The sequence below is a fragment of the Juglans microcarpa x Juglans regia genome, chromosome 5S (genome assembly GCF_004785595.1).
Source record: "Juglans microcarpa x Juglans regia isolate MS1-56 chromosome 5S, Jm3101_v1.0, whole genome shotgun sequence".
Taxonomy (NCBI): domain Eukaryota; kingdom Viridiplantae; phylum Streptophyta; class Magnoliopsida; order Fagales; family Juglandaceae; genus Juglans; species Juglans microcarpa x Juglans regia.
The window spans coordinates 10,122,347-10,139,902 of NC_054603.1; the positions used below are offsets into that span (position 1 = coordinate 10,122,347).

General features: G+C 31.2%; 1 protein-coding gene across 1 annotated transcript; it reads left to right on the forward strand.

Moving 5' to 3' along the window:
• Positions 1 to 13,498: 13,498 nt before the first annotated feature.
• LOC121267081 (VQ motif-containing protein 10-like) lies at positions 13,499 to 13,864 on the forward strand. Its single transcript, XM_041170959.1, has one exon. It carries the CDS (start codon positions 13,499 to 13,501, stop codon positions 13,862 to 13,864), a length of 366 nt encoding a protein of 121 aa, XP_041026893.1.
• The last annotated feature ends 3,692 nt before the right edge of the window (positions 13,865 to 17,556 follow it).

Genomic DNA, 17,556 nt, shown 5'->3' on the forward strand with positions numbered 1-17,556 from the left:
CAATCATTTCCAACAACTGTGTTCAACACAAACTGTTTCGGATAATTATTCTTATAACAACCATTTTTTTTTATGCATATATTTGTTGGATTTAGAATTTCGCACAGTCCATGCATCATATTTTTAACAACATCTGTATGTAGATGCAAGTCCTTGTCTTTATTGGGCAATTCAATAGAGACAATCTCATTAAAAGATTCTGGTGCATATAACTTCTAATTTTGACGCAATATAATAAAAAAAATGCACATGTGGAAGTCCTATTTTTTGGTGTTCAATAACATAAACATATACTGAAACTTTTTCAAATATCTCCCATTTGAATAGCTGATACTTTAACTCCTCTAATTTTGATTTGAAGATTCGAGTAATCAAATCAGGTTGATTTTGAGTTTCTTCATGTAGTTGCAATTCATTTGAAATCTCTTTCCAGTTTGGGTTGCATGTGATTGTTAAAAAAATATCTGGTTCGCCGTATCGTTGAACTAAAGTCATCGCTTCCATATATCTTTTTTGCATGTCACTTGACCCCCAATAAAAGATGAAGGCAGAATCACACGCTTCCCAATTTTAGAAGCATTTGTCTCACCAAGATTGACGCTATCAACAATGCCTTGATATAATTCAGATCGAATGGGTTTTTTATTACTACGAAAATAATCTAATCTTGATGTTTCAATCTCAACATACATATCAACAACAAATTGTTGAAGAAGTCGACCAGATAGTAGGAGGATAGATTTGATATTTTTTCTGATTTACAACTTGTAACAATAATATTCACGACACGAAACAATTAGATCTTTTCTTTTTTTCCTTAACACTACAAAAAAATAAGAAATAATTTAAAAAATTATATACCTAATATGTAAATGGTAGGTTGTTATATAAAAAACGTAATGTAAAAAAATTTAACCTTCTTGTTCTCTTATAAGTAATTTTTCTGTAGATGTTGATTGATGAGGATCAATTGATCGGACTGTACAATTATCAGCAGATACAGATAGAGCTCTTTTATTAATTCTTTATATACCTTGGTGCCATCCAACATACCAAAGGGGAATAACAATGGATATTGAAGCGAATCTTAACATCTGAAATAATACTGAACAATATGACTCCCACCAACATGGTTAAATACAAAAATGTCATGAGGTGTTAACTGTTCTACATCATCATTTTCAACACAAATTGCTGCAACTTCTTATGATGTTAAGGCATTAAATACCCGTTGATATAATCCATGATCTGATCTTATACGGATTTTTTTATATTCTAAATCTGGTAAATCACCAATAGATCGAAAAAATATGAAATGTGGATTTACACGAAAAATATCTATGTGCTGAGCAATAATTGATGTATTCATTCTAACTGAATCAAGAATGCAATTTTCAAATTCATGTTTAGTATCATAAAAATACAGTTGCAAATCAGAAGTTCGACCATTTGAAGGAACCAAATCAGAAAGATAGTGATAGATTTGACCTTGAGCTTGAATGTATAAATTCCACTATTTCTTTGGCATAAATTTCTGTTTAATTTAACTCTAAATGATGTAAAAGTAAATTTGTTGTTGTACGTTCGAACGTATGTCCATAATTGTACAAATTCAGAAGTGTTTGAAACAAACAGACTATAAAGTTGATCAGAAACATCATTTGCAACCAAAGAAATTGACCCGTGAGCATAACAAAACCTGTTTGTTTCATGAAAGAATCTATTTGATTTACAATGCTTACAATGTGGCACATTCAGTAAATAATTAGCTTCAAGCGGAACATTTTGTAATATTTGTCTATGCACAGCAATACGACAATGCGATGCACCTATTAAATTGGGGTAAAATCAAGATAATGGAATAAATCTGATTAGAATCAGTTGAATGATTTCTTTTGGACCAATACTCTAAGTATGGTTAAGGATAGAACGCAATGTCATGAAAAAACTAATTCTATTTTGACCCAAAAAGACTTCTTGGTAGAGTCATTTGAGGAGGTGATTGTAGTTGATCAACAGAAATATCCTATTTTAGAGAAAAAATCATTGTTGAATGGAAAGAATATGATACGATACGATAAAAAAGATGTGAAATTAGTAAACCTGTGGAATCGTACGTTGTTCAGAAACCTCTATTATTTTTGTCAGTGCATTTGCTGATTTTTGTCTCAACAAATCCACAGAGTAATTCGAACTGGTTGAAGAATCTAATAAAATATTTAATTGTGTAGATCCTTCTAAATCAGCCCCAAGGACATCATCGTCTGGAGGGACACTTGTCTCTTGTGAGGAGGTCATTCCAATAATGTCAACATTTCCATTGAAAACTCGGTATCTTTTTCGTTGAGATTATTGAACATTATAGTTTTGATCATCGCTGATAGATTGAAGATGATCATCTGATGTACCATCAATTTATATAATCATTTGATCAGCATCAGATGGTATTGAATCTTTCAGCTCGATCACATTTCTTTTAGTAGCCTTTCTCTAAGCATATCTTTCGCTAACTCTTTGTTCAAGTTCAGCTTTTTTCTCTACTGGAAAATCTTTATACGAGATTTTTTTTCTTGATTGTTTTTAAGAAGCTTCAAAAACATTTTTTAGAAGCTTCAAAAACATGTTTCTAAAATTTAAGTTTAAGGGAAATTTTTTTCAATTTTTTGCTATAATAAATATTTTATAATTAATTAACAAAATCTTCCGCTCATTATATCAGTAGAGCAAACCACAGGATGGAAAATTGCAAATTGCAATATAACCAGAAGCAAATGAACCAGTGATCACGATCTAATGTAAAATCCTCAACGAATAATATATTTTAGATTCTCTAGAATGTTTACTAATTCCAACACTGAACAATACATAATAAATATGTCTAAGTATATAAAACTTGAACCAATATTATTTCAAAACATAGAAATAATTGGCAAATAAATATATAGATTTAAAAATGCATGGAACAAAAGAAACAATTTGTAATAAATAACACAAAAATACTTACAATTTCTTTTTCCAAAAGGAAACAATATTTGGTTGAATTCAGATCTTCTGATTGAGACAATAATCCATATTTTTCAGAAAAAAAATTATGTTATTTTTGGGCGAGAATATTTTCTTTATAATTTATAAAGTAAAGAAATTTTTTTAAGTTGTTATAATTAAGTTTGAAAGCAAACAATACAACAATTATTTATAAAAAATTAAAAAATAAAAGTTCAAAATCTATTTTCGAATAAATCTAAAACACCAAGAACATTCATTTGTTTCTGAAATATCAAATCCAAAACACAAAAATTATTTCTCTGTTATTGAAAAAAAAGAATACAAAAAATTAATAAAAAAACAACTAAAAGTTTATTTGCATTATTACAAAAAGAAATTTTAATTTCTATAACTTAATCTTAAAAAAGGAGAAATTTTTTTGAATGTTTGTAAACTTACTATTGGCATAAATAGGCCATATTCTTGAGAATAATGCAATAATAATTTAAATCTATAAAATCTGCAACTTTTTATGAAAGACAAATTGTAAGCAAATTAAAATTAAAAATAATTAAGAATAAAATTGACCGTGTTTTTATTGAAATGGATTTTTGAATAATTCTTTTGGATGGCTAAATTAGTATTGTTAAAAATAATAGTAAATAATAGCAGTATATTGCATTAAACAGATGGTTACAATTTTCATTGTATAATGAATTTGAATTTATTTGAATTTTTAATTTTGATCAACACATTTCTTCTAAATAAATTAATTCCGTACTTATAACGTCAATAAATTAAAGGAAAATTACTGAAATATAAATACATAACTTTACAAATGCATTGAATAAAATAAGCAATTGCTCCATTACAACACAAATCATTATAATTGCTAAAAGTCATTATAAATGCATAACAGAAAATACTGAAAACATTCCTCCATTTTATAGGAAAATGAACCTCTAAATGAAAATTGTTTGTCTATGTTTTGTCAAACATTTAAACAGTAAAAAAATCTTTTGGTGATATAAGCCAAGCGTAGGAATTTGAGTTCACAAATAAATCTACAAATGAATTTTACTTGACATATTCTTGTAATGGAAGAAAATCCCAAATTTTTTTAAGTGATTCCATTATAACGTTAGCTCTTGCATTATAATGTAAATAATGTAAGGTTCTTTAAAATAATAAAATAGATATTTATTCTATTTACAAATCTGCTTAGTAAAAAACATTACCAAGCAGATTTTTTACACATTGATAACATATTAATTGAAAACATCCTAAACTTCTAAACACTTGCAGCCGGGTTTTCTTCCATGCAAGCCATCATTTACACAAAAATACCAAATAAACAATCTCTATTCTAGCATAAGAGTCGGGTTGTTTATGCATTTTACCAGCACAACATAAATTAGTATCACAACTTAAAGCTTTAACTAATTACAATTATATCATTGAGGCATAGATAATATTGACTAAAATTGTATAAAACAAAAGGTTATAAAACAAAGACAAACTATATAATATGTTAATACATATTTGCAACATATAAATATAGATAGAAAAATAAAAAAAAAATATAAAAGATTTTAATATTTCAAATGTATTTAACAATGCAGCAATACTTTGTTCTGAACAAACAAACTCAATAACAAACAGTGTTGAGAACAATGAGTATAAAAAAATAAAAACCTTAACATTCATCTAAGCAAAATTTCCAATTATGTTAAACAAAAACAAAAACTTAAATTTAGAACGCTAGGGAATAAAACTTAAATATATACAAACACAGAAATCATTTCAATATTAAATCAGGAACTGAGAAACAAAATACATAAAAAATTAGGAATAACTACAATATATACATTTAAAATTAAAACATAATGTCCACCGTAAGATCTCAAATATATTTAAACCAAAGCATCTACATCAAAAACACTAACCTCAACATAACAACAACATCTAATTTGTTTAAATATCAAACCAAAATTAGGTTCAATTCATAGAAACATCTAATATAACATAAACAAACCTTAAACAATCAGACCACGAAAATAGTAATTCCAGTTTGTTGCAGCAAAGATAAACAAATTAAAGCAATTAGAAGCAGATAAGAAATGAAGGAAATTTCAGAACTAAGCCAGGACAAACCAAAGAAAACAACACAAAGATGCCAAACAACAAAAATGTATAGAAACATCCACGAAGATCTTCAACCATAAAAAATACAAGAAATATTCAAATAAGTTACAAATCTGAATGGAACAACATAACTAAACTTTTAAACCATGAAAAAAATAATTCAAATGCAAAAATATAAGAAATGAAAAACACAATAAAACTATTCTGTGGTCTCAGACATAAGCTATATCACAAAAGAAGAGATAAACCGTGGCCTCAGATATAAATAATGGAATGTTAAAAACAACGAATAAAACTTCATTTTTTAAAATTGCAAGTATTTAGAAATGAACTTTGCACAACAGACAAATAATAAAAAAAATTGAGGAACTTTAGCAACTGAAGGTACAAACACACAACACAAATAACCAGAGTTATAAATCTGAACAGAACAACATAACTAAATGTTAAACCAAGAAAATAATATTGAATTGAAAAATATAAGAAATGAAAAACACAACAAAAATAACCTATAGTCTCAGACAGAAGCTACATCACAAAAGAACAGAGATAAACCGTGGTCTTAGACATAAATAATGGAATGTAAAAAAAAAAAATTGAATAAAACTTCGTTTTTCAAAACTGTAAGTATTTAGAAATGAACTCTACACAACAGAGAAATGAAAAAAAAAAAAGACTTGAGGAACTTTAACAACAAAAGGTACAAACACACAACACAAATAATTCATGATCTCAGACAAAAGCAATATTAAAAAAAAAAAGAATACAGATAAACCGTGGTCTTAGATATAAATAATGGAATGTAAAAAAAAAAAAAAAATACCTAAATAAAACTCGTTTCTTAAAACTGCAAGTATTTACAAATGAACTCCATACAACAGATAGATGAGAAAAAAATAGAAGTATATTTAACAACTGAAGGTACCACCAAAATGTACCACAATAATACTGTGGAAAAAATACATGAATAACACTGAAAGGCAACCTAGATGCCATTTCATATATTGTTTTTCAGGAAAAAGAAGTGTATCATCGACCTGAGGATCAAACTGAAACTAACTAACGGTAATAAATAGAACCTCCAATGCATAGAAACAAATAGTAATAAATCCAGAGGCAAAAAAAAAAAACAGTACAAAATACACAAAAAGATAAACGAAGGTGGAAAAATTACTGTAGCAAAAATGTAGTTCAGAACTCCAAGTCCAATCTTCATTTTTTATTACAAAAACACTCGACCAAAGAATGTTAGAAAACAACGAGAGATAATAGAAGAGCGAGGTAGTGTATGATAAAGGATATATAACGATTTATATAAGTGTGGGCATAAAGTATGTATCCCGGAAGAAAGGACGTACAAAAAGAAAAGTAATAAAACAAGAAAAGACTTTTCCACAGAAAATATAAATCAGATCATCTTTTCCCATTCCCAATACACCGACAACACGAAAACCCAAACACTCAACCCATCATCTCAAGCTGACAAACAGTTCAGACAGTTGGAATTTCTAGAAAAGGACAAAAAAATATTTCAAAAGCTGCCTCGGGAACTGATATCTCAGAAACTGAATGTCCCATACATAAAAAAATAAACGAAAATGCACCAACCAAACGAAAAAAGAACAGTAAAACCGACAAAACAAAAGGAACCAAGAAACTAAGAAGCTACCAAATCGAATATAAAAAAAAAAAAACAAATCTTGAAAACCGTATAAAAAAATATCTACACGATTATAGAGAAAAAATCTCTAAAAAACAATTCTCGAATCCATCAACAGTGACTGACAGACTCAAAGCACTATTAATGCAATGACCAAAGGATGACTAATCCATTTAAAATAAAGCCGCCACTACACAGACAGAAACATATAGGAAATGAATGGCAAAAAAATACAGAGCAAAATGCACGGAAGGGAAAAAATGGAATGAGAAAGTTACTGTAGAAACACTGTAGTTTGTAAATTTCCGCCAAATAATAGAAAAGTAGAAATAGAAAAGAGATAGAAATAATAATAAAACTAATAAAATAAGCATATATGTATACATATAACTATCAAAAAACCAAAAGCCACAATTAAAACAGTTACCTAAACTCCAAGAAAAACAACAACAGATTTCTGATTACATAAACGAAACAGAAAAGCAAAAATATCATATATTTGATCAGAGTTTCCCCCCAAAATCAAATCTACAAACAACAATATAACAAAACCCATAACTTTCATAAAAATTCCTGCCAAAAAAAAAAAAAGTACATCATCGATCACAGAATCAAAACTTACACCCAAAATTAAATTTACAAACAACACTCAACTACCACCACAATAATACCACAGATAAAATACAGGAAGAACACAGAAAGAAAACCCAAATGGTATTCTATATACTGTTTTTCAACAAAAGAAAGTACATCATCGACCACAGAATCAAACTGAAAATAACAAAAAATGTAAACTTTACTGAAACTAAAACAAATCAAACGAAGTGCATCATAACTCCTTCAAACCGACCAAAATGCATCACCAAAAATCTAAAAAAAAAAAAAAAACACAAGACACACCCAAAAAAATTCGAAATCCTTCCAAAACCAGCAAAAAACCTCAACTTTGAACCCACAACAACATCCTACCGAAACAAAATCGCAACTTTCAACCCACAAAAAATCGCAACTTTCGGAAAGACCTATCAAAACTCCACAAAACAAAGAACCGTAACTTTCGGAAAAGCCGTTGGTTTTCGACAAATACCACCGAAAAGGCAAAATGAAAAGAAATCCAAACGTCTCAAACAAACCCACACAATAAAGAAATAGAATAAGCACTAAGAGCCATACGCAAAGAAAGGAAAGGTAAAATGAAAAGTAAGTCAAACGCTCCAAACAAATCCATACAGAGAGCAGGCCAAACGTCCCAAACAAACTCACACGGAGAGCCATACGATGCAGAGAGCGGAAAGGCAAAATGAAAAGCAATCCAAATGTCCCAAACAAACTCACACAAAGAGCCATACGCATAGAACGACAGAGAAGGAGAAGACGAAAACCTAGAGGAAGAGAGAGAGAAGACCAAATACAATGGACAGACGAAATGACAAAATGAAAAGCCATCCAAGTGTCTAAACAAACCCACCTAAATATCTACCCAGTGAAAAGATAAAAAAAACCCAACACATGGAAACAAACGGCAGAAATGGAAAGGCAAAAAAGACAAAACTGAACATGCACGGAAGGAAAAAACGGAATGAAAAATTACTATAGATTACTGTAGCACGCCGATCCCCACTTATATAATAACTATATATATATATATATATATATATATATATATATACACACACACACACACATACTCTTTTCCTCAAGTGTAGCAAGGCAAATGACATAGGGAAATTAAACAAAAAAAAAAATTTCCTTAATTTCATATAGAGTTTCAAATGGACAAGAAATAAAAATATAAAGTGCGTCCTATATTGTTTATTACTATAAATTGCGTTTAATAAACACTAAACCATATAACATTATATGGTTATACTACAATATATAACCATATAAGAAATGTATTCATAAATATGTTATAATTTTATAGTTCAATATAACGTTTATATATTAATTGTAAAAGTCTTATTAGATTTAATATTTTGTTTTTTAATTTGATATTTTAATTATTCAATTCATTCAAATATATATATATATATATATATCTCATAAAAAAAAAATATATCTATATAAATACAAGAGTATAAACAAAACTCGAGTAATAACTTGACTCAGCTAGGCTCAATTCAGACTTGTTAAAAAGTATAAATAAAGATCGATAAATAACTCGACTAGACTCGAACTCGTATTTGATCAGCTCGAACTCGACTTGGCTTAGCGAGCTTTTATCTTAAGCTCGAGCCTGAACTCGAGTTATTTGAGCTCAGTTCGACTTGGGTGATTACAATCCTACTTCCATGCCCTTCTTTAAAAAAAAAACAAAAACAAAAAATACCTGCCCAATGTCGTGGTCCAAACATAGCCGTTAATTGGTTAAAGTCGTTGGAAAGTTCAACTTTGACGACTATATAATCCAAGTGACCAAAAATAATGTTTGTTAATCAATTGGACCAACCAAACTTTGAGTTCTTCAAGTCTTCTGATCATGGACTTACAATCCTAATCCCACAAGTGGGTAAGAAAAGCCACAAGTGGGTATATTTTAGTACCATTTTTTAATTTATTATAATAAAAGAGAAATTATAGTTGTAGTTGTGATTGCACAAGCACTACGTAATCACTTTGAAAAAAGTGAATATATATATGAGACTCATATGAAAAAAAAATTAATTTTTTAATAATAGATCTTTTTTTTTTAAAATGACTGCACGACACTTACGCATTTTACGACTACATATTGCATAACTCGTAATATAATCTCCAATTTGAAACATAAGTCATGATTTTTGTTTTTGTATACTTTGTTAAGTCTGTAAAGCCTCGTCATCTATTTTTATTAAATAATTTTAATTTTACATAAGAATCCTCCATTTGCAATATAAATTGATAAATTTTTTATTAACATTCTGGATCCATGGCGGGCTGAGACATGGGATGTCGGTCATTCATGTTGTTGCCGTTAGTTTCAGAGCACCAAGCCACGAAATTTCTGAAGGCATTGGTCTCTTTTACAGAGATATGAATGGGATGTAGTAATTAGGATTTTTTTTTTTTTTTTTTCATTTTGTTTTTCATGGGCAGTAGTTAGGATTAACATTAAGAAAGAAAAATGCTAAGTAATTTATTGATTTTGTGCCCTCAATTTCATCGTTCTTGTGTTTTAATTTATTTTAATAGTTAAAAAAGTTATTACTAATGAATATATGTATTGTTTAAATATTTAAATATCTTTAAAAATTGTTTAAAAAAATTAAAAATACACTAGAGTTTAGGTCCCGCCAACGGTAGATGCTGGCATTGTCCTTGAAACCATATATCCTATGAGTCTAGGACCGATTCTTATCTTATATGGGCCAGGGCCATTAAAGCATGAATGACTTTTCGAATTTGCTTATGCCGACTAGGCTATCATACTTGCCTGGGTAAAGAGCACATCAAACCTACCAGAATTTATTGCCTCCTTAGTTGGTTTGGATTTGATGATAAGTTGAGATCAATTATAAATAATAATAAAATATATTATGAATAATAATGAGATTTATTAATTAAAGTTGATGAATAATAATAAATAATAATAAGATAAATTGAGATAAATTATGAATCTAAATCGAACAACCGTCATTTTGAGTTGAGATTGATGAATTGGGAAGAAAATTAAAAATTAAATAAACGATAATTTTTTAATATTATTATTATTTTAAAATTTTAAAATGTGAATTATTTATTATATTTTATATGAAAATTTAAAAAAATTGTAATGATAAAATATGAATTACTTTTACTATCTAAATGACGTCTTAATTATAGAGATGCGATGAGATAAAAGTTAAAAATTAAATAAAATATTATTAAAATATAATTTTTGATAATTTAAATAGAATGAAATGAGATGTATTGCATCCAATAATATCTTAATAATATTATTAAAAATAAAAATAAATAGAAAACGAACCCGGCCGGTTCTATGGAAGGTTCGGTTGGTTTTTATTTGTATGTTGGGTTTTTTTGCTAATTCAGTTCGATTTCGGGTTTAAGTTTTTTTTTAACCGAACCGAACTGAATTTATATACTACATATTATTTTATATAGTATATGTTATACATATTCTAAAGATACTAATTATAGTATGAAATTCTAATCTTATTATTTATGTTTAACTTGAAATAAACTTATGAACGAATATTAATATTAAATTACTAACATACTATTATTTATGCTTACATATTAACTTACATATATAATATAGTGTAACATGTATGCGTAGTAACGTATTACATAGTATTTATCAAACTTATCACCTACCAAATAGCATTTGTACTTGGACAGTAAAATATGTTGTAACCAGCACATTATTAATTATACGATACATTCATATAAAATTAGTACATTATATTATATATAAAGGTATAGCTCAGTTTCCACTATATACTCCTTAACACATTAATAGCTTAATATCTTAGAGAGTATCTTGACATTAACATTATTACATGCACATGGTTAGATTAATAGGGAATCTAATTTATATAATGTTAAAAAACTGGGAAATAAAAAATGAACAAAAAAAAAAAAAGTTTGTTCTCTGTAGGGTGCTTAAAACCAAAAGAACCGAACCGAAAATAAAATGAAAAATAGATACATTTAATACTAGGAAAATGATAGTGGGATTGAGAATGGTGTCCCCCAAATTGATCGATACTTATTTTTTTTTCTTTTTACTTAAGGGTTAAATAAGTAAATTTTAGTGAATCTGTTAATTTTTTTTTAAATATTTAAACATGTTTTAAAAATATTAAAAAATAAAAAGTGCAATTACATTTATGGATAAAATGTGGGGCACCATCTCGGTCTCTCTAGCATTGTCCTTAATACTAGTGTGAGGAGGTAAAATACATTAGGTCTAAAATGATTCTCGAGGCCTATCCATCGAGGGGCTATCACTAGAAGATAAAAGAAGAGAGAGAAAAATGAGACAAAGAATAGACAAGAGAGTAAGGGTGTCAGGAGAAAAGAGGGTGTCACCACTACTAAGACGCACGTGTAAATAGAGATTAGATAAAAGGGGACGCCCAGATAACTTCAGAGGTCCGCTTCTTCGACTTCTTGATCTTCATCCTCTAGACAAAGAGCTTCAGAGAGAACATCTTCTCTAGTAAGTAGATCCACAACTCTCATTGTACAGTAAAAAATGAGAGACAGTAAACAAGCATATTATAATAGAATCTCCCATCTCCAAACCCCTGTGAACGTAGGCCCAGCGCTGAACAAAATAAATTCATGTGTTCATGATCTCTCCTTATTTTTTCTATATTTAAATATTATTTACTGTCATAGACGTACGCACAGACACTGTACTGCAGCTCGGAATCACCTTTGAGGGCTTCGCACCAGGGGCGGCTCAATACAGATAGAGGCTTAAGGTGAAATTTAAGTGAGTTATTCGTAATTATAATACAATAAAATATAAATTATTATATCGAAGATTCTCAAAATTTTCAATAAAATGATTTTTTTTAAATCTTTAAATATAGTTTTTAATTTATATTTACAGCAACAACTTAAAATGAGGCCTTAATGCAGATTTTGTTCTTCAATTGAGCAAGATCTTAAAAAAAATTATTTAAAATGTAAATAATTCATTCATGTATTACGTATAAAAAAAAAAAATTATTGTATTAAATATTAAATTTAGTATTGTGAGGCTTTGCACATATTGAAAACTATAAAAATTATTTAAAATTTTATTTAATGAAATGATTTTTATTTTTTAAAAAAATTAAAAAAACACCTCATTTTTATTTAAATCATGCTAGGCTGCCGCCCAGCAATGACCGCTAGGCATGCCGCCTAGCACAAACTTGGTTTTTCTTTTCATATTTTTTAACATATTTAAATATTTTTAAAAAATAAAAAAATATGTCAATACACTAAAAATCAATTTCTTAATCATTAAATACAAAAAATTAAAATATACAAGTGGTTAAAGTGAGAGGACAAATTAGTATTTTCCTTTTTATTTTTTAGGAGCCTTATATTGGGTGGAGGCCTTAAGCAATGGTCTAAATGACCTTACCATTGAGCTGGCCCTGCTCTGCACATTACCAATTGAGGTCCAGCCTACCTCAACGCATTCGGGAATAGATCTTTCCTGCCTTCCAAGCAGCACCCTTTTTGGGCGTTAACCACTAGTATTGTTGATGAACTGATTGCTCCGGTTTTAACAATTACTATTTCAATTTTGTTCATCAATATGCTTAAAATCAAATTGAATCGATCCGATTACACCCTGCATGGATTGATTATAAAGATGTTCGATTAATAATATTAATTGATCTTGCGCTGCAGTACTACGCTGTGAGCGGAATCAGAGATCACAGGATGGATCGATCTGGCCGAGTACTGGTGGACCTGATGATCCCCAAATTGCAGGATGCCAAGATTGATTCAGAAATCGCATGCATGCAGGCTTTGACTCAGACTTTCTGGTCGTTCAAGACTGCTATAAGCCTATATACATGAAACTTAGCGGTCAATCGGTTCATCCTGTACGTGCAACAACTAACAAGGTCCCCACAGCTAGCTCGCTTTTCTTCTCCTCAGCTACCAAAACCTTCAAGCTCCTTCACTCGTATAAAAGCCACACACGACCTCCCTCGACCGCCCAGATAAAAAGACACAAAGAAAATTAGCTCGAATCAACATCCGAGATATATTTCAATGGCGTGCAGCGTTAGTGGAAAAGCCGTGAAAGTGGTGCATATCGATACCCAGTACGTGGAAACGGACCCCTTAAACTTCAAGTCTGTTGTTCAGAGCTTTACTGGTAAGGATTCTTGCGTTGCATGGATAGAGAAGAGCTCCTTCGGCGCCAACAAGAGAAAAAGACCCGTCACTGTGAATAATGGTGGCGGCTCCGAGATCAGGCCATCATGCCGCGGCCATGATAATGGTAGTGCTGTTGGCAGTGGAAATCGCCATGTTTCGGTGTTATCGAAGGGCATGTCGTTTAAAGACTTGGATCGGATGATCTTGGAGGCTCCTCCAACGGAGGAATTAATGCAATGGCTCATGTGGACCGAGTAGAATTTTACAAAATTTTGCTGCAGATATATTTATATCTATAGTACCGTGTGTATATATATATATATATATATTTATTTATTTATGTATAACAGTTCTGCTCGATCGGTATATTTTGTTTAATCTTCTCATTTGTGGGAAGAATGTTTAGGTTTGGAAATATTCAGAGAGAAGTCAATTTCGTTGTGCCATTTGGACAAATATCGGCCATGGAACTCTCAAATTCTTGGTTTTTATTGTATTCGTTTCTGGAGTTGTAGGTCGATTATGTGGCTGTCCATGCGCCAACGCATGAGTACTGTGGACAAATAGCAGTGGCGTATGAACAAATACGTCACTCCGATTTATTCATTTCGGAAAATAATTTGAGTAGTTGTGGATATGCAAAAGAATCGGACATCTTTTTTTCTTTTCACAAATAAGAGATTTATATCAATTCTTTTTTAATGTTAGGTTTTTTGTTTTTTTTTTTTAAAGAAAATGCTTGAAACTTACGCGCCTTAAAACGTAGCATTACTCAATGACTTTTTTTTTTTTTTTTTTCCAAACAAGCTTCATTCGTAATAAAGAAAATCTCAGATAACGGTAGTACAGTTAAATATTAAAGACAATAGGTGGATGAGCAAAAAAAAAAAAAAAGAAGACAATAGGTAGATCTTTACTGCTATGAAAGTTTAACAGCCAATGGAGAATTGAAATAAGGGGCCGGTATACCTTGGCTATTGAAACCTACTTATTGGGCAATAGAATGCACGCATCGATTAAGGCCTCGATAAATTTTCCTGATTTGCGAGCTTTGGGAGGATTACAATGCATTCTTGATATCATGGATTATAGGCTGGATAGTCTAGTCTAGAGTGTTATCCGGTTCATTCACTGCTAACATTGTTCCCAATGAATCGTCTGCAATCATAATCTTCTCAATTTGTTTTTCCTTAGCTTCCATTATTCCTATGAGCATTGCTGTAGCTTCTCTCTAATTTGGGTTTAGGTTTTGGATGAATCTGGTGTGGACAAATATTGGAGAGCCATCCTCTAATCTGTGTATGGTTACTGCTATGTTGCTTGAGCTTCTTACCGCCACATGATCAAATGTTAAAATATAGTGATCTCTTGGTGTCGTACTCCAAGTATGACTTATATTAATTTGTTTATTGCCCCAAGTATCATGGTGTTCTTTGTAAATTTTTAGAGTTGTAGAGACAAAATTATCAAGGTTGGGTGTGAAGGCCTCATGAACAATCTTATCTCTAAGGAATCAAATACTGTCCATAACAATAATGAAAAATATTTGAAAGTGATGCTGATCTCTCCTTGGAATATTGAGGCTCCTTGAAGGACTGATTTTGCATTCCATCCATTGGCTAATATTGTTATTAGCAAAGCAAAAGATGTTCAAATGCCAAGGGGAGTGCCTCCATAGAATTCTTGTTAAAGTGCAAGCTAGGAAAAGATGATTTTGAGTTTCTTCCTTAGTATTAAAAATCGGGCATTGGATTTCCTCATTGTTTAGAGGAAGAAATCTTTTTAAAAGAGTTCTTGTGGGAATGATATTATTGAGGATTTTCCAGCAAAGAAATTTTAATCTATCTTGGATGTTGATTTTCCAGGGTTTTCTCTAATTACTAGACTAATCAGGGGTATTGTTATTATGATTGATTGAGATAGCAACATTAGCCGATTTGACAGTGAATTTCCCAGAAGTGTGATGGGTCCAAATGAGTTTATCATCCAAGTTATGATAATTTGTCTGAGCAAGAGGGATTTTCATGATTTCATTCATTGAGTCTTGATGGAAAAATGCTTGTAACAAGATTGTATTTCATCTTCTGGGTTCTTCCATGGTTAATTCAAAAACTTTTAGTGAAAGATCCTTCTGGATGGAGACAATTTTTGGAGTGGGTTGGAAAGAAGGAAGAGTAAGTGTCCAAGGATTTGACCATACCCTTGTGCCAACCCCATTTTTTTTTTAAAAGAGCGGAAGGTAACATGTCCAATAGTGAGCCCCTCCCATATTTATTAATAAAACCCTCACTTGTGGCGGAGGAATACCGTGGTAACAAAACAAGGTCCATGGGTGACCCCAAAAAACCACAACCAGAAAAAAAACCAACTATAACAAGCTTTTAGGACAAAACGGAAAAGAAAACCACCACAAAGAAACCAGACCTAACACCGCAAAGAGGGAAGGCCCAAAGAATCCAAACGAATTAGGCCTCGAAGAACCCGAGGCATATTAGAATTATTAGAAAAATCAAAATCAATACCTGAAGCCCCTTCCTTGGCTAACCAATCCGCCACCCTATTACCTTCACGAAAAACATGCTGGAAACGACAATGAATTGTGCAGGTTAAACCAACAATTTCCTCCCAAAAATCCTCAAGGTACTACACACCACATCTCCCTCTGAGCCACCAAGAGATAACCACCATAGAATCCATTTCAACTATCACATTTGAGATGTTCAACGATTTATAAATTCTCAACCCATGAAGGAGTGCCATGAGCTCCGCTTTGTTATTAGAACCATAACCAACATGAGATGCATAAGCCTGGACAAGCCTACCTGAATCATCACGAATAACCTCGCCAATGCCACAAGAACCTGGATTACCAATACTACTACCATCCGTGTTCAATTTATACCACCCTAACGGCGGTTTAAACCATTTTACCACTTTGCAACATGGAACTTTCAGAACCACTGGATTTATCCGCAGGGCCTCAAGGATCATGCCATCTCTACGGGACAGACTCTTATTTTGCTTAGCCACCTGAGAAAGAGACCCTAACCACACACAAATAGAGTGAACAACATAATTATGAGTTTCCAGAATACCTTTCATCCGAGCAAGACACCTCCTCCTCCAAAGATGCCAAGTAACAATAACGGGGATGATGCCAACAATAAAGCCCACCTGTGAAGAGGAGCTAGCACGCCTAAACCAAATCCCAGCATTCTGTTTCCAAGATCTATCAAGAGGTATACCAAAAAAGGACCAAATTCTTTTTGGAAAATCACATTCAAAGAGCACATGGTTAATGTCTTCAATATGACCATTATTACAACAATCACATTTAGAAACAAGAGGAATACCAATACGGCGTAATCTATCATCCACACTTAAGGCCATAAACCAAGCCCTCCAAAAATGGATAGACATGTTTAATGGAAGAATATTATGCCAAATCCACGCATGTCAATCAATAGGATTTCCACTGATACGAATACAATTCCACGCAGATTTTGTAGAGAAAATACCTGAATTCGTAGGAGTCCAAATTAGAACATTCTTTCCATAATTCGGCCTAGCTAAAATGGTTACAATCTCATCCACCTGATCCCGCCCTACAAAATTCTCCAATAACTCCTCGTCCCAACTATCCGACAACCTGCAATCTTTAACTTTCAAAAGAGGTGAACCCACTACAGGCATATAATTAATCAGAGGACCATTATCCCTCCATTTGTCATACCAGAAAAAAATCTCTCCCTCTCTAAGCTTCCACTTGGAATTATTTAACAACAACAGAATAAAATTTGCAAGCATTCTCCAAAATCTAGATTCTTTATTAGTTTCTATAAGAGACCACGGCCGCAAACCAATATATTTTGCTTTGAAAAAATTAGCCCATAAAGAATTACCTTGAATAAGGTTCCGAGCAAAGCGCATATGCAAGGCTTTCTGAATGT